Raw genomic sequence first — 26,255 nt, forward strand, 5'->3', positions numbered from 1 at the left:
TGTATTGTGATAACAAGGCAGCATTGCACATTGCTGAAAATCCTGTGTTTCATGAAAGGACGAAGCATATTGAAGTGGATTGTCATTTGATTGGAGAGAAGATACAAGCAGGCATGATTAAGACCATCCATGTAAGGACTGATCTTCAGCTAGTAGATATCTTTACCAAGGCACTTGGGTTACCTGCTTTTATGAATTTGGTGAGCAGATTGGGTTTGATAAATGTTTTCAATACAAGCATAAATTATCCTAAACCATTCCAAGACTCATTAGTTGTGCCTACTTTAGAAGCAGCTCTGGTCTTGAGGGCGAATGTTAAGAAAAGGATGAGAAGAAGCTTGCTAAGAGTGGTTCAGGTTCAAGCAAGGCAAGACTGAGCAAGTGCAAGAATTTGAAGAAGGGACAAAACGGCATGAAAACAGTGAAGCTGAAGCTCAAGAAAGGTTTAAACGAAACAAAAGGTTTTGAAGGAAGAGTGAAGTCTTTTAATGAAACGACAGAGTTTTGGATTGAACAGTTAAATAAGCTGTTTGTTGTATTGAAAGGTTAAGTGAGGCATGTGAGTATCATGTGAGTGTAATTGTATTCAGTTAGGATTAGGACACTGGTCATAAGCTTATTGGATGCGTGATCAATGGGTAGTTAGTGAAAGATTTTGGAGCTTATCAGAGTGTACAACAATGGCGGACAAGTAAGAACAAACAAATGAGAGAAAGAGAGAGAAAAAGAGATAGAAGTTTCTGGAGAGAATTGAAATGAAATGTATTTTCACAACTTAATCAATACAACCATCAAGACTGTTTATATAGTATAATTACATCAAGGTCATTCCAGAGACTAATCTAACTGAATATAACAAGCTCCACATTATGCTCCATAAATCAAGGGATGACAGCTGGAAGGCGGTTATGACAGCTGGAAGGTCAGAGCTGGACGATTGGAGCTTGACTAAGCACTGAAGCTAACTCTGTAACTTGATGAAGAAACAGCACGGGAAGACTTAAATCAGATACAACATCCCAAAACGACCCATTTCATTAAACATAAAATAGGCTAAGTTAAACGACATCGTTTCTAATGTGAAACTAGTCATTAACTAGCCATTTGAGTCTTCTTCTTCTATTTTCACTGTATGCTCTGTTTGAGTATCATGAGTGACTTTAACATCCCCCCTCAAAACCATGGGGTCAATAGACACCATGATTTTGGAGCGAAGAAAACCAAACCGAGAAGTGGATAAGCTCTTTGTAAAGACATCAGCAAGCTGATCACCGATGGCAATGTACTTGATTTGGAGATCTCTACGCAAGACCTTTTCTCGAAAAAAATGATAGTCAACCTCTATATGTTTGGTACGGGTATGAAATACAGGATTAGATGCAATGGCTAAGGCTGAAACATTGTCACACCAGAGCTTGGGAGAACAGAAAGAAAGATACCAAGATCCTTCAAAACTTGGCAAAGCCAATAGAGTTCAGCAGCAGTGGTTGCTAAAGTTCTATATTCTGACTTAGTAGAGGAACGAGAGACAGTATCTTGTTTCTTTGCACTCCAAGTGATTGGATTATATCCAAGATATACAATATAACCAGTAATGGAATGCCTGTCAAAAGGATCTTCGGCCTAGTCTGAATTAGAGAAAGCAAATAAGGAGAAAGGGCTAGGTTGAAGTAAAAGTCCATAATTCAAAGTACCATTAACATATTTTAGAATTCTCTTGGCAGCAATTAAGTGAGCATTAGTAGGATGAGACATAAATTGGCAAACCTGCTGGACTGCAAAGCTAAGATCAGGTCTAGTAAAGGTCAAATAGTGGAGAGACCCAACTAAACTCCTAAATTCATGAGGATTGGAAAGCAAAGATCCATTAGTAGGTGTCAATCTAGTATTAGGAGCAGATGGGGTACGAGCAGGTTTGGAAGTATGCATATTGGCCTTAAGAAGTAAATCCTGTGCATACTTAGTTTGAGTCAGAAATAGCCCTTTGGAAGATTTGGTAATCTGAAGGCCAAGGAAGTAATGAAGAGGTCCTAAGTCTTTAAGTTCAAAGGCTGAACTGAGCTGTGCAATCAAAGAAGACAAGAACTGAGGATTGTTCCCAGTTATGACTATGTCATCAACATAGACTAATAGATACACAACCAAAGAACCTTGTCTAAAAATGGACAAAGAAGAATCTGAGAGTGAAGCTTGAAAGCCCAGATGCAATAATTCAGTAGAGAACCTCTCAAACCAAGCTCTAGGGGCTTGTTTAAGGCCATAGAGAGACTTAAGAAGCTTGCAAACATGGTTAGGGTGAGCTGGATCAACATACCATGGTAGTTGGACCATGTAAACCTCCTCTCTAAGAAAACCATGCAGAAAAGCATTGCTCACATCAAGTTGTCTCAGTGGCCAATTGAATTGGACAACAAGAGATAGAATAATCCTCACAGTGGGAGGCTTGATAACAGGATTGAAAGTTTCCTCAAAGTCAATTCCAAACTGCTGATGAAACCCCTTGGGAACAATTCTAGCTTTATACCTGTTAATGGAGCCATCACTATTTCTTTTAAGTTTGAACACCCACTTACACCCTACCACATTTTGAGAAGGAGAAGGTGGAACCAGAACCCAAGTGCCCTGCCTTTGAAGGGCATCAAACTCAGTAGCTATAGCAGAACACCATTGTGGATGCTGAGCTGCTATTCTGTATGAGGGAGGTTCAGTGAGGGTGTAATCTTGCTTGGGAGGAGATGTAACCTTCTTGGATGGAGCACATTGCACCGAATCAGTCATGATAGCAAGGGCCTTTGGCTTGAAAATGCCATCCTTTGATCTTGTGATCATGGGATGAGTATTAACAGCAATAGGAACCTGAGTAGGTACAGTGGAAACAATAGTAGGGCTAATGTGTGGTGAGATAGTGAAAGGTGAGGAGGAATTATAGGTAGTAGAGGTAGGGTGAGGTGACAATATGGGAGATGAAGAGGCATGTGTATAAGGCTGTGTGGATGTAGGTGTATCAGTAGGTTGTGCAGATGGTGATGTAGCAGAAGGTAAAGAGGGTGGAAGGGCGTGTTGGGTAAGGTGTGTGTCATAGGAGATAGGAGTTGATGACTGTGTAGGTATAAAGGGTATAGGAAAGGGTGTTGATGTGGAATTTATACCAGAATCATGTGATGAATCAGTGGATAAAGGAAGAGAAGAAATAAACTCATTTTCATTAAAATGAACATGTCTTGAGATATAGACCTGGGAAGTGACAGGGTCTTGACAAATATAGCCTTTTGAATGAGCAAGATAACCAAGAAAAATGCAAGGGGAAGTATGTGGTAAGAGTTTATGAGCATTGTAAGATTTTAACAAGGGAAAACGGATGCAACCAACAGTTCTAAGATGTGTAAGATCAGGTTTAGACTTGAACAAGACTTCCCAAGGAGTAGAATTGTTAAGAGTTGGAGTGGGAAGTCTGTTGATAAAGTGAACAGCTGTGGAAATAGCATAGGACCAAAAAGTTGGAGACAACTGAGAATGAGAAAGTAAAGTAAGAGCACACTCCACTATGTGTCTATGCTTTCTCTCAGCAACTCCATTTTGCTGTGGAGTATGGGGACAAGAGAATTGATGAGTAATACCATAAGAGGCACAGAAATGCTTAAATGCATTTGAGGTACACCATTATCTGATCTCAAGGTTTTGATCTTAGAATCAAGTTGATTTTCTACAGATGCTTTAAAGAACTTAAAGACTTCAAGAACATCTGATTTGTGTTTAAGAAGATAGAGCCAGGTAAATTTGGAATAGGCATCAACAAAAAGAACATAATATTGAAAGTCATTAGAAGATTTGACAGGGGCTGGACCCCAAACATCAGAATGCACTAATTCAAGAGGTTTAGAAGCATGAAAATCTGAAATAGGAAAAGAAAATTGATGCATTTTACCACTTAAACAGTGCTTACAATGAGAAAAAGTCTTATTAGTACTTGAGATATAGACATTATCAATGGAACATAAAACAATATTCAGTACTTTATCACTTGGATGTCCTAACCTATGGTGCCACAACAACCATTTATTTGGTTTCTTTACATGAAAGCTTGAATGAACTAAAGGAAGGTTAGGAGCAGTAGAAGGATGATTCTGACATGAAGAAGAAATAGATTTGAAGTGAGATGATGGCTTGATGAAATTCTTGGAGTAGATTGAATAAACACCATTCTCACTTAAGCCCTTGTAAAGGAGTCTCCCGGTAGGAATATCCTGGATTTTGATGATATTGGCATCAAAGTAACAAGAACAGTTATTATGTAGGCAGAATTTGTGAACTGAAAGTAAATTCATGGCAATTCTTGGTACATGAAGTACATTTTTAAGAACAAAATTGTGATATTTGGTATGTAAGGTAGTATTACCTATGTGGTTGATAGGCAAGGATTGACCATTTCCAACAGTAACTTGCTTAGGTCCCTTGTACTGAGATTGAATAGAAAGATTGTTTAGGTTTGCTGTGAGATGATCTGAGGTGCCTGAGTCAGCCAACCATGGATCTTGGTTGTTAGTGATGGCAGCATTGGATGCACTAGCCATAGCAGCAAGTTTTGTGGGAGGATGCTTGCCTTGGTAAGCAAAGTTCATCCTGTGGTAGCAATCTAATGCTTGATGACCAGACTTGCCACAAATTTGACAAGATGGCCGTTCATGCTTGAAACCTTGTGAGGTATTATGAGGGGGAAAATTCTGGGAATGAAAATCCTGAGGAGAGAAATTGTGAGAGCTCTGAGAGAAATTATGAGAGCTTTGAGAGAAATTGTTAGGTGAAAACTGTTGATTTCCACCATGACTGAATCTGCCTTCACCTCTTCCTCTAGAATTATTGTTTCTTCCTCTCCCCCTTCCTAAACCATGATTTTGATGTGATGAATTACCACCTGGTTTACCATGAGAGGCAAACATAGCAAGAGAGCTAGAGATTGAATCCAAGTGATCAGTCATAGCTTTTTCCTCACTTTGCAACATAATTGCAAGTTGCTCATAAGTGATTGGATCACTCCTAGTCCGAATTGCAGAACAGATATGTGCAAATTCTCTAGGAAGTCCTCTGAGCACAATGCATATCAATTCTTCATTGTCAACTGGCACTCCTACAGCAAGAAGTTTGTCACGAGCAACTTTTATCTTTTGCAAAAATGAATTCACAGATTCATTGCCTTTCTTGATCCCTTGAAGTTCAAGCTTAAGGTTCAAGATATTAGCTCTTGAAGTGGAAGTGAATCTCTGCTCCAAAGTATTCCATACTTCCCTTGAGCTAGTGACACCAACAACAAGTGAAAAGACCTGTGGAGTAAGAGTTGAATTGATCAAGGAAAGGAGTGCCTTATCCCTGATTTTCCATGCTTGAAACTCAGAATTAGCAACTGATGTTGCATTTCCTGCAGCATCAAGAACAAAAGGTGATGGTTTTGAAGCAGTTCCATCAATATGTTCAATTAAGGAATATGCCTCTAGTATAGTGATTAATTGATGCTTCCACAGGATATAATTGGTGTAGTAAAGCTTGATTGACATTAGGTTTGACATGTTGGATAGCAACAGCAATAGTGATGGAGTTGAGATTACAATTGTAGAAGTGGAAGGAATGGAGGTAGTATGAATTGGAGTTGGTGTTGTGTGCACAGATTGTGCTGTGTCAGTTGGATTTGTAGAAGCCATAGATCTTGGCTCTGATACCATGAAAGATTTTGGAGCTTATCAGAGTGTACAACAATGGTGAACAAGTAAGAACAAACAAATGAGAGAAAGAGAGAAAAAGAGATAGAAGTTTCTGGAGAGAATTGAAATGAAATGTATTTTCACAACTTAATCAATACAACCATCAAGACTATTTATATAGTATAATTACATCAAGGTCATTCCAGAGACTAATCTAACTGAATATAACAAGCTCCACATTATGCTCCGTAAATCAAGGGATGACAGTTGGAAGGCAGTTATGACAGCTGGAAGGTCAGAGCTGGACGGTTGGAGCTTGACCAAGCATTGAAGCTAACTCTGTAACTTGATGAAGAAACAGAGCACGAGAAAACTTAAATCAGATACAACATCCCAAAACGACCCGTTTCATTAAACATAAAATAGGCCAAGTTAAACAACATCGTTTCTAATGTGAAACTAGTCATTAACTAGCTGTTTGAGTCTTCTTCTTCTATTTTCACTGTATGCTCTGTTTGAGTATCATGACTGACTTTAACAGTTAGTTGGGCTTTCGCCCTTTTCTTTAGGAGTTAGTTACTCTGTTTTAGTTGTATATAAAGCTCTCAGCAAGTGAAATAACATCTCCAACATACAAACCATTGGGCCATGCACATGTTGTTGGTCAAGAATGAAAAATTAATAAATAAATGACACATCACGGTTTGACATTAGTTGAACCTCGGTCCGATCTCAAAAACCTTGAACCTCTTCCTTTCCCAATTCATTAAATTGTCCAAGTTTCAAAATCATGGATAAGTTCAATGAGAATTGGTTATTCAAAGTGTTGGATTTGACCGCTTTAGTAAAGAATAAAATATATATATATATATATATATATTTAATGAAATTAAATTTCATAAATATAAGAATAATTAAAAGATTAAATTAGGGGATTCAAGGAAATAAAAATAAAAATTTACAAAATGACAGTTATTTTATGACTTTGCTTCACTTTGAGTGTTTTCATAGAGGGCTTGATTGATTATATAATAAAGTCTTGGAGTTTAATTTAATTAATAAAACCTAGAATACAATTATATATTTCTATAGTGATACTTAATATAATTAAGGGTAACTTTAAGCCTGTCAAAGCTAGAGTTTTATTATATCATTTGATCTCATTTCAAGCCACATACTAAAACCTAAGAAACTAATCCATTTATTAAAAGGATTAGTTGTATTTTCAATAAAATCAAATAAAAACACTTCAGAGTTGCTAGTCTTATATATAATAAAATAACATTGGAGGGCCAAATTTTATATCAATTGAATTCCATTTGACTTCGTGATTGTTTAAACTTTTTACTGACTATTTGTAATGCACTCCTGCACGAAAGAAAACAACTTGTACTATAAGTCTATAAATGTAATCAAATTAAAGGTCATTCCAATTATGCATTAGTGAGTAAGAAAACATGGCTAAGAATCTCAAGTTCCTCAACGTCATTCCAGTTTTCATCCTTCTCATTAATATGGGTAAATTATTTCATCTTTTGTTATGGTTCCATAGCTCAAATATATTCTCTACCTTCAAACCAAGAAACTATATCATTGTTAGCTTTAAATGCATTAGGACTTAGGCATATTCATATAATTTTATTAGAAAAATGTGTGCCCATAGATTTATTTGAAGAGTTGCTTAAGTATACTTCTAAATGTTAATTTCAAAATTTTGTTCATTTGCAGCACCAACAAAAGGCTTTAGCTAGTCTGTGAGCGTGACAGTCGAAACTTTCATCGGATATGCTTACGGTTTTCACCATGCCAAGAAATCTGTACGAATCTTGAGAATGCTGAGTTCGGTATAATTGTAAGAATCATTTTTGGATTTTTGCCAAATGTGTGCGCTATTTTATGTGTCAAAGGCTAGAGTCCGGCCCAAACATGTATTGATTACAAATGTCATGTGTGTGCTATTTTTTTTTCACCCTTCTTGCACTACAATAATAATACATTGTTAACGTATAAATGAAATTTATGCCCGTGTTATAAATGTGGGCCTCAATTTTCTGTCTTTTGTTAAGCCTATATAAAGATTTCTTAGGGCACATTTCATCCACCGAATGAAAATTATGATATGAATAGTAATTCTTATTATTGAGAATAAAAGATTTTGTAATGGAATAATTATTCATATTCATAATTTTGGTTGCACTATATGAAAAAAAATTATAAAATATGATTCATATATATGAAATTTATTTTAATAGAAATATTCCATATTTTGTTTGGCTTCGCTATTCTTGAAACATCCCGAGATTTGGTCGGGAATTAGAACATTCAACTAGAATAAATTGATATCTATGTGAAAGTTCATGAAATTCCTTTTAAAGCAATTACTCCTTGGATCAGATCGAAGCTAAAACGAATAAGATATTGCAAAAACTATCAAAAACCTGTCCAACATATTGATATTCAATCAAGAATTAATTACTCTATTTAGGGAAAAATGAAATTGCAAATATCACTAGCTCTTGATTTTGGAGAAATTATATAGTACATTGGTGGACTACGTCACTTGTCCACTATTCTATTAAAAATCTCCCACTTGTTTAAAATTGCTGAGTCAGTAATCAGTTTCTGTTCAAAAAAATTTTCTAACTCAGTAATTTTAAACAAACGAGAGCCTATTAGTAGAATGGTAGACCACATCACTTGTTTACTATGAAGACCTTATAATTTCTCATGATTTTGGGAGCTACACATATGTGAATTACAAGCAAAATTATTAAACAAATTATGCATGGTACAATGACGTCCATAAATGTCATTGTCCTCAATATCACTAAAATAATATAATAGATGTCCTTGAACCATCAAAATGCTATTTGTTCTAGGACATGTTAGTGTCATAAAGGTGCAACGAATTAAGAGAACTGGTTTTGGGAAGAAAATGTCTGCCCAAACCTCCATGTCGAAGGAACAACATTGGAAAATTGAAGAGTTTTTCCGTCAACCAAATTGAGCTTAAATGACAGTTTTTGGCCTCGAAGATCGATGCTACTTTGCCAGTTTGCACCCCAATTCCTGTGCATGGGAACCCAACTTCTTAAATTGGAACCTGTTATCCATACAGCCTTCACGTCACCACTACCGCCAACATTAGAAATCATCACGATGTTGAAATTTGATTGTCCCTTCAAGGTGAAACGAACTCCGCCTCTCCTTTTGCATGAGACCCTTCAATTATTTACACATCGTAATTAGGTATATTAGATACAAGAGAAAGTTTACGAACATAACTTTTGTACCTCAATTTTAATATATGTGACTATATATAAATGATGGATATCTATATGAGCATATGTTATTAAGTTGTAATAAAATGTTTGGTCATAGAAGACTAGTTTCCTTCTTTAAAGTGGTTTAAAGGGGTTATTATATTTGCTAAATTTAGTTTATCATATTCAATATATTTTATATTTAGAAAATTACATTTTAGACCCTACAAATTAGGAGTATGAAAAACACTTATGTTTGTAAAGTAACAAATTAAATTCTAATTTTATTTAAATAAGAAATTAAATCCTATAGTAACTATTCAACCTTTGCACCAAATGTACCTAATACTTTTCAATAGCTTTGAAGTAACCAATTAAATTGCGAGATATTTTTGTTTACAAAAATTAAACTAATTAAACTCTCAACATATATTAAAGCTCATACTCAATGTTATTTCACTTAAATGTTATGTGTTTAATTTATTAATTTAAAAACCTCACACTTTCATTTGTTACTTTTAAAATGGATTAATTTGTTTCAATCGACCTTAAACTATAGGATTTAAAAAGTAAATTTTTGCCGGAGTATTAATCATGACACTTGAGTAAAACATATAATTTCATTCATCTCTCGATTTCATTTAAATGTTACAAGTATTTAAATACAAATCTAAAATGTAGATTAAATAGTACAATTATTCAAATATACAATTTTGAAGGTGTCCCTTTTTTTATATGGTTTAACTAGAGTAAATATTATTACGAATTTAAAGAAATAGTCAATGCAATTTAATTAATATTTTAAATGAAAGAATACTTTATACGTTATTAGATTCATGAAATATAATCTTAACCATGAAATAGATTCTCTCTAGATTTTAAATGAAATGTTGAAGATCATGTTCCCCACAATCAACTTTGCATAATTGCATTTTTTATCTACACATCACTATTAATGCTTAATTTTTTTTTTATAGGTTTATTTTCTAGTTTAAAAAAAAAAAAATTCTTTCAATACAAATGAGGTTATAATCAAATGCAATTGTTTCTTAATATTTATTGCACTCTAATTAGGAATTTTCTCCTCTAAAGTGTTAAAGAGTACAGCTCATTGTGTTTTAACTTTTAACTAAATTATTGTGAATGTTAGCTGACTATTAAGCTTAAAAGACCCTTCAAAGATAGAAACTCTCACATTCACTAAAAGCAATTTTTTTTTTTTTACAAGATAGAAATTCTATTTTAACTTAGGATCCATTTGAGATCCGTTTATTTTGTTAAAACTAAAATTTTTTTGCGAAAAGTACTATAAATAAAGATAAAAGTTAGCTAAAATAGTACAGTGAGATCCATAAATAGATTAAAAAGTGCAGTAGGATCTATGAATAGTAACAAAATAAGCTGAATAATAAAATAAGTTGGTAAAAATAATTTTTCCCAAATGGACACCTAATCTAAGTGTATATATATGTAAAACTTTCTCTCTCCCACCACACCACACCCCACAAGTACTTATACTTGTGGAGTGACTATCACACTAAGAATATGCGGTGGACCTGTGGTAAAACTCACTATTTTTAATTAACGAAAAATATTTTTCAACATGATCGATGAAGCTCTAGACATTAATTGCCTTTACCTTTTATACAGTACAGGAACAATGCCTTCATTGCCCTGTCGTGCAATGCGAAAGAAAGCAGACATGGACATGTCAAAGTGATCGTGAGGGGGATCACACCACCCTCCATTGTTGTTTGGAGGACAGAAATTGGTTGCGGTCACCGTCATAATGCGGCGCGGAAGGCACCACTTAGGATCAAGCCTGTAGTTGCACATCACTTGGTAGCAAGCACCACATGCCTCACCACTTCTGAAAAGTGTACCACTAACAGCAGCTGTATTCACTCCAAACCCAGCGTGAAAAGTGTTATCATAGCCACAAGCTCCACCTATATATTAATATCAATGTTTCAAATTTAAATAATTCTGAGAAATGATATATACTCAATTGAAGACTTCTGAGAAATAGTAGAAACTCACAACCTAAAATAGAAGAAGAAATTTGGTTTTCATATGGGTGTTCTGTTTTCAAATGCACTATGCTTGTGAGTGAAACACACAGGTTAGACTTACAAAATACATGGTTTATTAAGTTGTAACCAATGAAAGAGATATGAAACAAGTGATAGAACTGAAGTGATGCTAGTTATATATATCCAATATCAATCTAAAATTAATTTACAGGCATTGCCAACTTTTGTGTTACCTCGTATTTATATACTCAAAAATGTGACTTACCAAGGGTAGTGGGGTTCTGATTGGCTCCATAGAAAGTTGCATGGCCGTTAAGCCAATTGTTTACTTGACCGTTGATGCCCTTGAAAACCACAATAACAAGGAAAACAAGGTACAAAAGGAAAACAGAAGGAATTTTTGAAGACCCCATTTAGCTGTTCAAAGTTTAAACGCACTTAAAATCCTTGAAGAAAGAGCCTGCTTTTATAGATTAAGAACGCGGTTGTCGGTGATTACTATAGGATATATATATTCTTAATCTAATAAAAGGGAATAATTAAATTATACTATGCAATATCAGATTTTCTAAGAACGCGTTTCTTCACGTCCTATAAAGTACGGTATGACATTGTACGGGTGGGTTGACAGTTTGAGAGAGCTAGTGCATGTGATGGTTTTGTTCTATATGTTGGAAGTCGGTGATTCGTACTTCGTAGGTCAATGCCATATTGAAAGGAAAATGCTACTTATTGTAGCGGGAAGGTTACACTAATGGTTGGCGATTATATATTTGGATCAAATATTGAAAGGAAAATGCTACGTACTGTAGAGATTTTTTTCTTGTTGATTGCATAGTACTTGTTCAGATTGTGTCTACTTGGATCCACCTGCTATTCATTACAATTTTAGCAGAGCCTATGTTCCTAGCTATCGTCCAAAGTAGCAGCTTCAATATTTCCTTTAATTTAATTTCCATAGATATTTCCATTCCTTTTGGTCTAATGGACGAGGAAGATTATAACGATAACACATGCTGTATAGCCACTTAGCTAGCTGCTATGGCTAGATACAATAGTTGTTAATTTTTATTTATTTATTTATTTATATAGAAATTACAATAATCTGTCCTTGAATATTGTACAAAATAACAGCTCCTAAGTTTTGTGATTAATTAGTATATATAACAAGTACCAATAATTTCTTATTTTGTTTTTGAGTTGACATATTTAATTTGTGGACTAACCTAACATATCCTTCATAAGAAATAAAATTCCTAATTCTCCTTATTGATGATTTTTTTTTTTTTTTTTTAAACTATTGAGTTGCTTGATTTGTCCAAAAACTAGACACGTATAAATGCTTAACTAAAAACATGTTTAGGAAAAAAAATAGGGATTTAAAATGGAATCATTTTAACCAAACTTTTGCGATCATTACCGTGTCCTTATATTTCAAGAGGAGGCTAAGATAATTTTTCTTTTTTCTTTTTTCAACTCTACTGTGGCAGGATTAAATGCAAAGAAAAAGTTTGTTATTGGAAGATAAGAGATCGAAGGTGGGAGGTACATGTAAAATGGCAAAAAAATTTGTAATTCTTGTCACGATTTAACTCATGTCGATCTTCCTAAAGAATTTGAAAATATGAGTCCTAGTCTGTCATTGTTTAGTTCAAAACTTGAAGAAATTAACGCCGAGCCATTAGGTAACCTTCCAATCCAATCCCAGTCTAATTTTAAAAAATAACTGTAGCAATATGTCCCATTAATTTTCCTTCACAATAACATATAAAAATTAAAAAAAAATTTCTTTCTAAAAAAATCCTTTGTAAGACAGTTCACTGCTTTTCCATATGGCATACGTATGTGTGACCGAAAGGAGAGGCCAGTACGTGGATAACACCGACAATTGAATTAATGTACCGATTGCACCAGGAAACACATTCACATGCACCAGCTTTCTCATTGTCTCAAATTCTCTCTACTTTCAACAGGATGGGAGAAAAACGCGTTTTATAAGAATGGGGATTTGATTTGTTTCATTACACTTTGTTTTGGAAAAATTTAGAGATATATGGACTCTCTTAATTAATTGGAGTCTACTAAGATATAGAGTCTTTCTTTAAAAGTTGTGAATTACGTGTGCAACACTTCCACCCACTCTCATGGACCAGCATATCATTACTTTCCAAAATGTTTTTATATATTAGGGGAAATTATACTTTACCACCTTAAACTATACTCCAGATTACACTTTACACCCTAAATTATTCGAATGCACATTTTGCATCCTAAATTATTACATTTGTTACACTTTGCACCCTGATGTTAATTTTACTCTTATGTTGGATGAAAATCTTACTTAAATGACTTGCACATGTGTATTGCTTAAATTGCACAAAGTCAAAAGACCAAAACCCCTCTTTCCAATTAATTAAAAACCAAAAAGTTATTTCTTTATTTTTTACCCAACTCTCTCTCTCCCTCTCTTGTGCGTGCGTAGCAACTCCTCTTCCCAAATCAAAATCATCAATGGCACCACTATTGCTCCACCAGGACCACCACTGCAACGAATGGCCGACTTGACCTCTTGAATGTAAATGGTTAAATGGTCTTTACAAGAGCCACTGAACATGTCTGTGAGGGAAAGTGAAAAACAACCTTTTCCTTAGCAGTTTAATATGTGGCTTTGCCAATTCCACGAGGCTACCAATTTTATGGCATTGGATCTTTAATTAATATTAATTTGTAAGCCATTTATCAGCTTTTTGATAGCCACTTACTGCAAGGAGTGCAGACTTACCTTGAACTTAATTATAACATTCAATGGAAAGAAATAATTTCAAATGCTCACACTGACCTTTTCTCTTCCATGGCAAATTAACCATGATCTTACCTCTGTGTAGTATAACATTTCCTAAGTGCTCCGATAACAAAATTTACCGATATATTTATTTGGGGCCATGTTCTGTTCTAACGTTGAAGATTTCCATCATCATCATTGTTTTTAAATTGGACCAGCCATCTTGAAATATTTTTTAGTTTATGGGAGCCAAATAACGAAAATGTCACAGTGGGGGAGTAATGGTGGAGTGGTGGTGGTGCCATTGATAATTTTGTTTTGGGGATTTAGGGTTTCACAAATTTTGATTGGAGAGAGAGAGAGAGAGAGAGAGAGAGAGCTAGGTAAAAAACAAATAAATAAGTTTTTGTTTTTAATTAATTGGAAAGAGGGGTTTTTGGTCTTTTGACTTTGTGCCACTTAAGCATACACATGTGCAAGTCATGTGCTCAAGATTTCCATCCAACATAATAGTAAAATTAACGTCGGGGTGCAAAGTGTAACAAATGTAATAGTTTAGGATGCAAAATGTACATTCAAAAAGTTTAGGGTGCAAAGTGTAATCTAAGGTATAGTTTAGGGTGGTAAAATGTAATTTTCCTTATATATTATTAAGGAGAGACGCCCTTCTAATAAGATAACTTTAACTTATAATAAACTTTTTAAAATTATTTTTAGAAAACACAAGAAAAGAAAGGCTTGCAATGAAACTTTACTCCCCTTGGATGGCATATATTTACCTAAGATGACATGTGAACAAAATATATTAGAAAGCTAGATAAAAAAAGGTATAATTATACGATAGCATGATATATTGATGTGGGATGCTGATGTAGAATAGACAGCACATGTCTTCTTGGAGCAGCAGGGGCACAGAAAGTCACAACGCAAGATCAAATGGGGGTGCTAATAGAAGCCATCGGGGTCACAGTGTCGGAATTGCATGAAATTTGGCAAATTGAAGGGAAATAGCGTTCTGATCCAGATTCATAACAAATGCCATGAATGTTGCCAAAATTTAGGCGAATTCCTTCATTAAGGTCCCGAAAACAGTGTTTTTACTATTTATAGTAATATTTGTTTTTTTTTTTAATAACTTTTAGTTTAAAAGTCAGAATAAGGTCCCGTCTATTTTGGGACGACCCTTAAGGTCAGTAGTTTATAATTCTACATTTAACTCAATTTTTCTATTTTTGGTAAATTTCGGTATTTTGTCACCTAATCGCATAATTAATGTGAATTAGGTTTTAGATGTTTTTCTCAGTATTTATATGTTTTGTAGCTGTCAGAGGCAAATTAAACTATTATCAATAAACACAGACTTTTGTCAAATTATTTATTTGGTGGATTCTAGTTTTCTTCTCCTTATAGATTCAGGGAAACCCCTCGTGGATTCGACATTTACTACCAGAAACTAACAATTTAGTTTCTGTTTCATCAAGAGAACATCATGTGTGCGTTCCTTAGGCTTCCGCGACATCAGATGTGGAAGTGTCAAGAAAAAGAATACATCTACTTCTAGAAAACATGAAACAAAATACGTTTGCTTCTAAAAATAATCTCGAATTCACAAAAATTCCTTCAATATACAAGAGTCTTTGGATCCACAAGGAGAAAGGTTCTAGAATCCATCAGAGAAATAATAAACAAAAGTATAAATTTTATTGATTAAACAATTGTTCAAAAAACATTTATAGACTTAAAAGTCTATTTAAGGGTTTCATAAAACTTGACAGATAAGAAAATATATTCAAAAGGGCAATACTTAGATACAGTACTTAGGTGCTGTTCCTTAGGTTCTTCTTTTAAGATTTTGCCACATGGATTTTTTTTTATAGGATGGAAGTATATTTTTTAGTTAAGTAGCTATATGGTTGAATCTTAAAAAATGAACCTAAGTAACAGCTCCGAGTCTACGGACTACTTCTTTCTTGGATTCGCAGTAACCACAAGTATTCCCACTTGTGTTTTTCTTTAAGCTCTTTATGCAGCAACTGAAACGATTACCAAGCTCTTGACATCAATCTTAATCTTGATAACCCTAAATATGTATGAAGACAAACACCTCTAGATCTCACAAGAGATTCAAATACACAGCATAAACAACAACCATAAAACGTGGTTAAGGTTTTTCCTTTTATACTTAAGGCAAAACATTAAACCCTACACATCATACGGGCTTGGGCTTGAGTTGGAAAATTTTGCAAAAAAAACAATCTGCACGAGTTTCAATAGATTGAGTCTTGCAGATTTACACAATAAATCCTACAGTACACTCAATTCCAACTTTACGCAAAAACACACTTTGAGTAGCCTAAATCTAGACTAAATGTTTTGATCATAGTTTGCCAACATTACACATTGAAGTTCTATTACATTAGTTCCTAATTCCTTAGAACCTAACATAATATATAAATTTTATTCTTTTACAATATAAAATTATTATGATAAATGATTAAAATAATTAAAATAAAATCTAATGATCTAGAAATTTTTTGAAATAGAATTTTAAATTTCTTAAAACTTAGTTAATAGAGTTTCTATTTTACCATTTTTTTTTTTTTAGTAAACAATAATACTTATTAGAACATACACGAAAATAGTAATAATAGTGTTTTAAATTGGGTTTATAATACATTACCTAAACGTGAACTGTCATAATTTTTTTAAAAAAAATGTCATAATTAATGAGAATTTAACCATTTTTTGCAAAGAGAAGATAACCATAGGCCCAATTTTTATTTTATAACATAAGATTTTATAGTTAGATCTGTACCATGTATAACACGATAGTCCATTATGATAGTTCCAAATAATATGCTAATACCTATTTATATGAGTTTTCTTTTTAATGATACCATAAAGGGTGGAGTTTAATAGAAGTCATTTAAGATTCAATGTATCCAATAATTTTTTTTAAAAAAAAACTAATTTCAAAAGTCTTTTAATTGTAAATTTTTTTAATCATAAAATAAACTCTATCTAAACACTAAAGGAAAGCATTCGGAATGATCACATTATTGATACCATATCATGATGATTGCAAATAGCAATACTATTATTTATGATTAATAGATGAGCAAGGAACTATGAATTAACAATTTAACAATTCAAATACCAAGTTTAAACTACAACAACACATATACAGAAGACTCCAAATATTGGAACATACTTCTACTGCCATTTTCATTATTCAATCAAAATCAAAGTTTCAAAGATAATTCCAATTCAATTAAACCCAATACATACATACACATGAACGCAAAGAATTTCAAAAATAAAAACAACAATCTCCAAAAGCCTCTACATAATATAGTCACTATTTTTTTTTTCCAGATTAATGACCAAAATATCTCTCATATATGTTAACATTAAACTTGATAAGAAAACTTTATATACCAATGAATAACTTCCATTGGCAGGGTATCAGAGTTAAAATATAGTCATATTGTCCAAAATCATATATATCAATAGAGTTCAAACAAATATATATATATATATATCATCCAAATACATACATAAAATCATATATTTAGTAATCAAATATATTTGTGATAATCCTTTATTCTTTACTTTAAATTTGTAATACAATTGAAATAAATTGTAACAATTATAAAGAATTTTTAGTAGTTAAAATACAATAGCATAAGCAAAATAAAACCAATTAGGATAAAGTTACTTACCTCAGCTAGCTTACTACAAAAGAATTTCTCCCTAACACTTCCTCTAAAATCCTTAGATATTACCTAAAACAATTTTTCAAGTACTATTTACTCATTAATCAAATTATTTAAGAAAATTTATAACAATACTTAAATCAGAAGAAAAACTACTAAAAATATCTAATAATTTTCCACTATCATCTCACACCAAAAACCCACGTATTCATAATATATATTTCATTTACTTTTTGCCTATAATAGTTCCTAGGGATAAGGCCTATAGATTATATATAGAGTCAAAGTCAATTTGTAAAGGACCACGCCCATCTTCTTCTATACGTGTGTACCTTTTTTTTCTCTACTTTTTTTTTTTTTTTTTTAAATTTTTATCTCCTGCCACCAGTAATTCTCTTTCGAGACGAGGACAAGATCAAGTACAAGTAGGCATATGGCCAAATGGGCACTTACGAGATACACCATTCCTCTCTCTCTCTCTCTCACTTTTTTTTTTTTTTTTTTAAATTTACATCTAATAGCTTGGTAGACTACAAGCCCACACCATGACTTTTCCTATACACCAAAACCACAATTCGGTAAACCTGTGCAGAACTAGACCCATTAAGCCTAAAAATTTGCAGCATCTTTCTATGCTTAACTCTAATCACTAAAATCAAAGTAAGAGACTGTATAGTAAAGTGGTGCTGGAAGCATAGAATTAGTTTTCTTAAATAGGACAGGATACGGACTGTAGGAGAGTGTTATTGTATTTAGCTAGAAGTCTACTTGCATTAGTATTTTTTTTTTTTTTAATATAAATAGGGAGAGTATAAGAAGTCTAGGGACGGTGGGAGAGTATTGTAGAAAGAAATATTTGTTTTATATTTTGTAAGTTTTGTTTAAAACTTCCAAAAATTGCACAAAGACACCTTAGGTCACAAGAATTATTATTATTATTTTGCAAAAATAAAAAGATTTCTTCAAGATTAATAATTTGCCAAATGACATCGTTTTCACATCTTTAAAGGAATTTAACATTTGTGCTCTTTGTTTTTTCTTTGTCTTTTTGCATGAGATAAAATAAATTGGGGAAAGAACCTACAACATTGCATTTGATATGCTACACTATGCTTTGGCATGAGGTTAGCCATATTTTAATTTAATTCAATAATGCAATTTGCCTTTGTAGCATATGTGATGTAGGACATAATCCATTATTTAATTATTGTAATTATTAAATTTTGGTATTTTTATGTAAAATTCGTTATTTTAGGTTTAGGTTATTTATTTCCTTGTTTTTAGGTGCTTTTAATGCTTTTCTAAGTCAAATTTGGTTCCTGTTATGGTTAGATATCAATTAAGAGTTATTTAAGAATATATTTTCTTGTTTGTCAAGTTTTATGGAGCCCTTAAATAGGTCTCTAAGTCTGTAAACATTTTTTGAACAATTATTCAATCAATAAAATTCAGACTTTTGTTTATTGTTTCTCTAGAGGATTCTAGAACATTTCTCCTTATGTATTCAAGGACCCTTGTAGATTCAAGGAACCCTCGTGGATTCAAGGTTATTTTCAGAAGTAATCGTGTATTGTTTCTTGTTTTCTAGTAGTAGACGTGTTCTACTTCTTGACTCTTCCGCATCCCACATCAGTTGATATCTAAGCCTTGACTTATCCTGGTCTAGTGACTAACATATGAGACGGTAGTAATTCTGGCGACAAAAAACTTAGCAAGTATTATGTGACGTGCAACTAGCACTCACGAATATCTTTGCTAGGATGCCGTCGTTGGAGTATGGGAACAATAGGGATAATTGTTGCGGAAACATAACTCACAGGCAACCTATTGGTAAGCAAATTTCATATAGGCCTTATAAAAGAATTGCAAGTTTTAATGGTTATTTTAATAAAGAAGATTTTCTTGATTGGTTTCTTGATCTAGAGGATTTATTTGACTTTGAAAATATTTATTATGAGAGAAAAGTTAAACTTGCTTTGTTTAAACTTACTGTGTATGCCTTACATTGGTGGGAATGAATACAATTTGATAGGATTAGACAAGGTAAAGACAAAATTTGTTCATGGCCAATGATGAAAAAGAAGCTTGCTATCAACTTTTATCCTTTGGATTGTGAAGAAATTTTGTTGTATACAAAACAAGATTATTATTGGCCAAAAAGTTCATACTTGAATTATTTTGAAGAGCCAAATATTCCACCATTAAAGGAAGAATTGCATGTTGAAAAAAATATTGTTCTTGAAGATTATGTAGAAGTCAAAGAACAAAATATAGATATTTCTGAAGAAATTAATTAAGGCCTTGTTATGTAGGAAAATCCTAAAATCTATATGTGAGAGACCGGGAACTTGGGGGGCGCTCTCAAAAAAGAGATTTGGGTGCTTTGGGCACCTCTCTTTTTGGTTTTGTTATGTAGGAAAATCCTAAAATCTATATGTGAGAGACCGGGAACTTGGGGGGCGCTCTCAAAAAAGAGATTTGGGTGCTTTGGGCACCTCTCTTTTTGGTTTGGGTAAGTGTGTGGAGTCGCCAATTGTTTTTTTATACAAAAAAATAAAATAAAATAATGTACAATTACATGTCAAAATACATTAAATGTCATTGATAAAAAGAGTACAATTTTGGTAGCATAACCTTACAAGGCTTTGGTCCTAATTACAATCTCTGCCAAAAAAAAAAAAAAAAAACAACAAAGTTTTGATCCTATTTACAATCTACCAAAATTAAAGACAAAATACTAATCTATTAACCAAAATCCTAAGTTCGGGGGTTAGGTTATGGAATGGGAAGGTGTTAGGCACCCATTTTGCCCAGACAGAGTCTGGTCTTCTAGACTCTAATGACCATTATATACCCTTTTGTATGATATTGAATGATATGTTGTAACACACATGACAAATACTTGGCAAATTTAATTTAAACAAATATATATATATATATATATATATAACCAAAACCTCTTAAACTCTCACAATTTTCCACGTCAGCGCAGTCGAAAAAAAAAACTTTTCTAAAACCCAAAAAAAAAAAAAAAAACCTTTTCTAAAACCCGATAAAAACCAAAATATAAAAAAACATAAGCACAAAAAAGAGCAGACCTGGTTTGGTCCTTCAGCAATACATACAACTATGGTTTCACAGTCGGAGAGTTTTTCCGAAAGCGAAGGTGACAATAGGACAGCAACAGAGCTTGAAGAGAAAATCAAATCAGACACCGCCACTGCTGGTAAATAATTTTCTATACCATTAACATATTAGGAATTCATAACCCTATATTATATTTTGATTAGGAATCCATAACCCTAATCAAATTTGATTAGGAATCCATAACCCTATATTGTATTATAAATAATATTTTTTTAGGGATTATTTGTTACCATGCAACTCACGGCTAAATATTTGTATTTTTCATTCCTCTCTTCTGAAATGTTTTTGCTCGGTTTACAATTCTGAATTTTTATTACTCTCTTATAATTCTTTAGTTTTTTTGGATTTAATTTTGTGAATTTTTATTTGGGTTCATGTGGCTACCGCTTAAAAACTTGATTTTAGTGTATAGTTTGGGGATTTAAATTCGAAATTCATTAGGAATTTTAATTTCTAATTCTTTGAGATTGTGTATTTGAAATTCTTTTATGATTCATATGTTAGATATTGGGATTGGTATTGATGGTGGGATAGGTTTATATTGTAGAAAACAACATTTAGATAGTTTTGGTAATAGTTGATAGTATTGTACAAATTTTTTTTTTTTTTTTGGCTGCACTATTGTAACAAGGTCTAATTTAGGATTTAGGGAACATTTAAAATTCATCAATTGCTCTTATTGGAGTGGTCTATACTGCACATGTGGTTTGTCACTCTTAGAGAGCATTCTCAAACCATTTTATCAAAAAACTACAGTAGCAGTAAATCAAACATATGGTACTTTATAGTAGGAATAAAAGTTAAGCTTATTGAACCTTTTTACTAGGATGTTTATGACTGCCATAGTATCCTTTATATTGGAATCTCCCCATTCCTAAAATTCATCTCTTGTCCCACTGATATTTCCATTCTGTAATCCTTGAATCATATGCAAGTCAGCAATTACTTTCATCCCATATTTCCTAAAATTTTTAGAGAGAACATCAATTTATGGTAATTTGTTATGACATTTGTTCTTAGTAATTTGTGCATCATGTATCTTAAAGAGCTTAATTGGGATCATAAATAAAATTGTCTTTTTAATATATATGGCAGGAAGTTAGAAAATGGGAAAATTCATACTGCACTAGATAACGTAAGTGCTCCATAAGCATTACCTGCTCCTGGATGATAAAATGTTTGAGGTGATATTTGGTGAATTTGGAATTGGAAATAAGATCACGCCAGGCCTTGCAAACACATTTTAATTGTACAAGACACTTGACAGGATGTTTAGATAGTATGCTTCCCACTGTGACATTTCAGCTAAACCTGTGAGTAGTCGATTCTTTGATTATCAAGCATCTATTTAAGTTATTAATAATGTAGAAAAATCTAAATCATCCATTTATAGATAAATGATTATGATTATAAGAACTTTACAATGAAATTATCCTAGAAATTCTAGATTAGTTTGCTAATTGATGCAATGAGAGAAAAGTGAGACTTGGCAAAGTTACAAGACCTATTGGATGTAGCTTCAATCTTTGCCATTGTTAAAATTCCTCTAAATAAGAAATACACTGGATAAGATTATGTGGGCAACAAATGCTCATTGCCCAAGAAAATAATATAGAACATTATCCCATTGCTTTCAATGTTTTTCTCCTCCCAATTCCAAAAAAAATACTTTGCATATTTTACCAAACAAGTCCATGCGTTACACCAAAATGGCACACTAAATGCATTGGATGTACTAAAATTGAATTTGAAAGACAATTATTTAGCTATACATTATATCAAACATGTCAAAGTGCTTGCAAATATTTTCATCACAAAAAGAATGATGACTTTGAAAGACAATTATTTATGACAGGCCACAAACTGAATGACCCTTTGTGATAGAAATTAATTAATTAATTAGTCAAGTTATTAATTAATTAATTTCTCATGCAAATGCTTGGTAGCACAAACAAATCACCAATAAACTAATTATGTAACGAAAAATAAATAACAAGGTGATTTGTTTACAAATGGGGAAACCTAACGGCAAAAACCCCACCGGGTGATTTTTAGGTCACCACTCCTGAAACTCCACTATTATCACAACAAGCGGTTACAAGTAAAGGAATCCCAAGTACCTTACCAACCTACAGTTGAACCCTTACCCCAATACCCAATTGGACTTGTTCTGTAGTAACAGTTCCCCTTTCTGATGCACGACTCCCAAGTACGTGACTAACCAATTGCGCAGATCCCAGTACGCGACTTCAATCACCAACTAAGAAGGTTGTTGGTTGCAAAGTTCTTCAGTTCATCCACCCGATGAAGATCAAGAAGATGCTTGGTCACAAAACCCTACGGTGCACATACACAGCAACTTCTTCAAGAGAAAGAGATGAACTAGGGCAAGAACTTCATCTCCGGTCACAATTTGGTTGAACAGAGTTTGCTCAATGCTTGTGCAACTTGTGAACTGTTTGACAGCCCTTAAAACAATCCTTTTATATGTCTAGGGTTAGGAGAAAAGAAAGCTCAAAGACATATTCACGGATCCCAAGAAAATCATATTAGAATTCTGAAATTCTTAAACCTCGACAGATAGGAGGTGTCGAGTAGCTGTCGAGCAGGTGTCGAGCAGACCAGTCTTTGAACAACTTTCTTAAGCTCGATAGATGCAGCTGTCGAGCTTTAATGAATTTGCACTATCAACTTGTTTTCTTGGACAGACTTGAAGGCTTCAACACTTGATCTTAAAACATGGTTTTTTGAAGTATTTAAACACATCCTAAATCTACTCAAATACAAGTAAAGTACGTTTTGTCAAAGGATAAACCAATTACATAAAGTAGTGACATATGTTCCTAACAAGTAAAACACATATGTCCTAACAATCTCCCCCTTTGGCAATCTGTGACAAAACCACAATAAACAAATGAACATATGAGAGAAGTCATAAATCGCTTAACTCATATTCACTTGTTGAATACAATAAAATCTATCTTAACACAAACTCTTGAAAAACTTTGCAAGAAGAGAGTTTATGGCAAGTAGACTTTGACAACCTGTATTTCTGAAACACTTTAAACAAAACTCATCAATGCATCTTTGTGTGAAATAGAAATAATATATTGCATACAAGTAATAAGAAGCATGTGTATAAAGGGAGAAAAGAAACAATACATGAAAGGGTAGGTGAAAGAAAAACATACATCAATATAAACAGGAGTAAAGTACAATGTATGTCTATAAATGGTCACAAGACCTCATGTACAAGAATAATGTATCTAAAAAGAAGGAAAAGAAAAGATACATACTATCCTCACTACATCCCTCAAAACATATCAACACTCCCCCTAACAAAATGGTCCTATACTAACTCTCCCCCTAAGAATGACTACTCTCATATCAAAACTACTTCCCCTTTTTGTTACGAGTGACAAAGGGTAAGAGTGTCAAGTAAACATCGCATCAGTAGAGCTAGCATCTCCATCATCATCATCCGAAGCATCATCGTTATCACCATCATCATCATCCTCATCCTCAGAATCAGAAGCCATAGGAGAAGGTGGTGAAGGAGTAGCCTCAGGAGCAAAACCACCTATGGACGCTTGTCGACGTGCAATACGATCGACACGTACGTTCACCTGATACAACTTCGTAGATAGTGTATCTAGGCGAGCATCCATGTGCTGCAACTGCGCCATGATGTCTCCTAAAGTCACATCACCCGAAGAAGAGGGAGGAGAGGATGTGGATGGAGCAGAATGGGAGAGAGAAGCTGTTGAATCCAGCTGCCACGATCGAAACTGGGCCTCGCTACGTTTAACGGTAGCGTAATCTATGGCACATATAACATGAAATGGTCAGAAGAGGGAAAAGGAACAAAAAAATGGCGTAAGATCCTCGTGATAGCGGAAGGAAAGATGAGCTTATTACATGATGCCGAATCTAGATGAACATCCATAATAGAAAGAATGAAGTGAGAAGGGATATCTATAGTAAGATGCTCAAGAAGAGATAACAAAAATTGAGCATGAGGCTCTGTAATGAAGTTATAGTGAGAGAGTGGATGCAAAACAAAGGTCATCACCATGTTCATGAATCTAGGACCTTTAGCAAAAGGTCGACATGGTGTAAACTGACGCTTACCCCAAACAGAAGGGCGCTTACAGAAAGCAGACATGAACTCATCCTTGGACATAGTCCTCATACTCTCACAACTAGGATAGTCAGGAAACTCTATCCTAGGGACCCGAAGCACATCCGCAACAAGTTGGGTGTGATAGGAATGCGCGTACCTCTAACGTGAGTGAAGAAAAGAGGTATTGAATGATCAATCCCGTGCATGTTGGAGTAAAACTCCTAGATAAGTATGAGAGGACAGGTGATCGGGACGTCACACAGTGACTCCCATCCCCTACTATGAATGACAGAGGGAAGATCGGTGTCGGCAAAGTCCGACAGAATGACTTGGCGTTCCGAATGAATGCCTCGTCTAGAAAAGTTCTTTAAAAATGCCTTGAAGGCATCATCATCATGGAACCAAATATGATACAGAGTATGATCAGGAGCTGAAGAAGCTCCGGAACGAAAAGGGTTCTGGGTTGGAGTGGATTTACACTTAGGTGCCATAGACATGACTAACGTAAACAGAAAGAGAGGGAGAAGAAGAATGACAATCAGAAAAGTCTCAAGCAATTTCCAATATAACAATTATATTGAAAAGAGAGTACGTATGCATCAGAAATGCATGAACATGTGACATGCAAAAGAAATTTCATCATGAGCTCAGCCAAATCCAAACCTATCAGCACATAAACAGATAGCACATATCTAAATGCATGACAATACTATTATAATACTAATGTGATGCAATGTATGTGGTTTTAAACTTATTTAAGTGAAAACACATCCTAAAATTTCAATAAAAACTCATCAATTTTGAAAAACCCCAAATTTTTTTCAAAAACCCCAAAATCTAGGTTTCAAAACATGAAATGCATGAATGTGAAAGGATTAGAAGCTTACCAAGTGAAGAAAAACTTGAAAAAGCTTGAAGAAACCTTGAGGAACAATTATTGGATTGAGATGAGAGAGTTTGGGAGAGAAAACAGAGAAGTATTGAGAGAGAGATTGAGCGAAATGAGTTCTGGATCGCAGAGGGAGCTTAAATAGTGTACCAGTAAATCTTGACAGATAAAGGTGTCGAGAGGTGTTGAGACATCTGTCGAGGAAGGTGTCGAGAAAATAGTCGTCGACAAATACAGGTATCGAGAAACAAATCATCAAATACCAGATCAGAATCTCAATCGATCCAGCAGGTGTCAAGAAGCTATTGAGGAGGCAGAAGTATTCTCGATCGATCCACCAGGTGTCGAGGAGCTATCGGGATTGTGATAAGAAAAAGCTGAAGAAGCTCGACAGACAGCAAGGTATCGAGGAGGTATCGAGGAGGTATCGAGGAGGTGTCAAGCTAGCTTTTAAAAACAGTTTTTCGAGATGTGAAAAACATAGACATGAATGCAATCCAACATGCAACTCAACCAATGATCCAATCAACATATTAAGCTCTCAAAAGCATCTCTCAATAAAAATTTTAAGCACACGGATCCTCAAAAACACACACACACACACACACA

General features: G+C 33.8%; 1 protein-coding gene across 1 annotated transcript; it reads right to left on the minus strand.

The window, feature by feature from the left end:
• Positions 1 to 8,236: 8,236 nt before the first annotated feature.
• Positions 8,237 to 11,412, minus strand: LOC126693937 (expansin-A12). The gene is made up of 3 exons (XM_050389990.1): positions 11,255 to 11,412; positions 10,596 to 10,905; positions 8,237 to 8,915 (listed from the first exon to the last, which is right to left on the minus strand). Exons 1-3 carry the CDS (start codon positions 11,400 to 11,402, stop codon positions 8,603 to 8,605), a joined length of 771 nt encoding a protein of 256 aa, XP_050245947.1. The 5' UTR covers positions 11,403 to 11,412; the 3' UTR covers positions 8,237 to 8,602.
• Between the last annotated feature and the right edge of the window lie 14,843 nt (positions 11,413 to 26,255).

This window comes from Quercus robur, chromosome 8 (genome assembly GCF_932294415.1).
Source record: "Quercus robur chromosome 8, dhQueRobu3.1, whole genome shotgun sequence".
Lineage (NCBI taxonomy): Eukaryota > Viridiplantae > Streptophyta > Magnoliopsida > Fagales > Fagaceae > Quercus > Quercus robur.

Excerpts from the sequence above, each read along its gene's own strand:
- LOC126693937 (XM_050389990.1), bottom strand. The coding sequence starts at position 11,402 with ATGGGGTCTTCAAAAATTCCTTCTGTTTTCCTTTTGTACCTTGTTTTC. Across the intron at positions 10,906-11,254 it reads TCAGAACCCCACTACCCTTG|GTGGAGCTTGTGGCTATGAT; the intron begins GTAAGTCACATT and ends ATTAATATATAG. Across the intron at positions 8,916-10,595 it reads GTTCCTGTACTGTATAAAAG|GGTCTCATGCAAAAGGAGAG; the intron begins GTAAAGGCAATT and ends AAATAATTGAAG.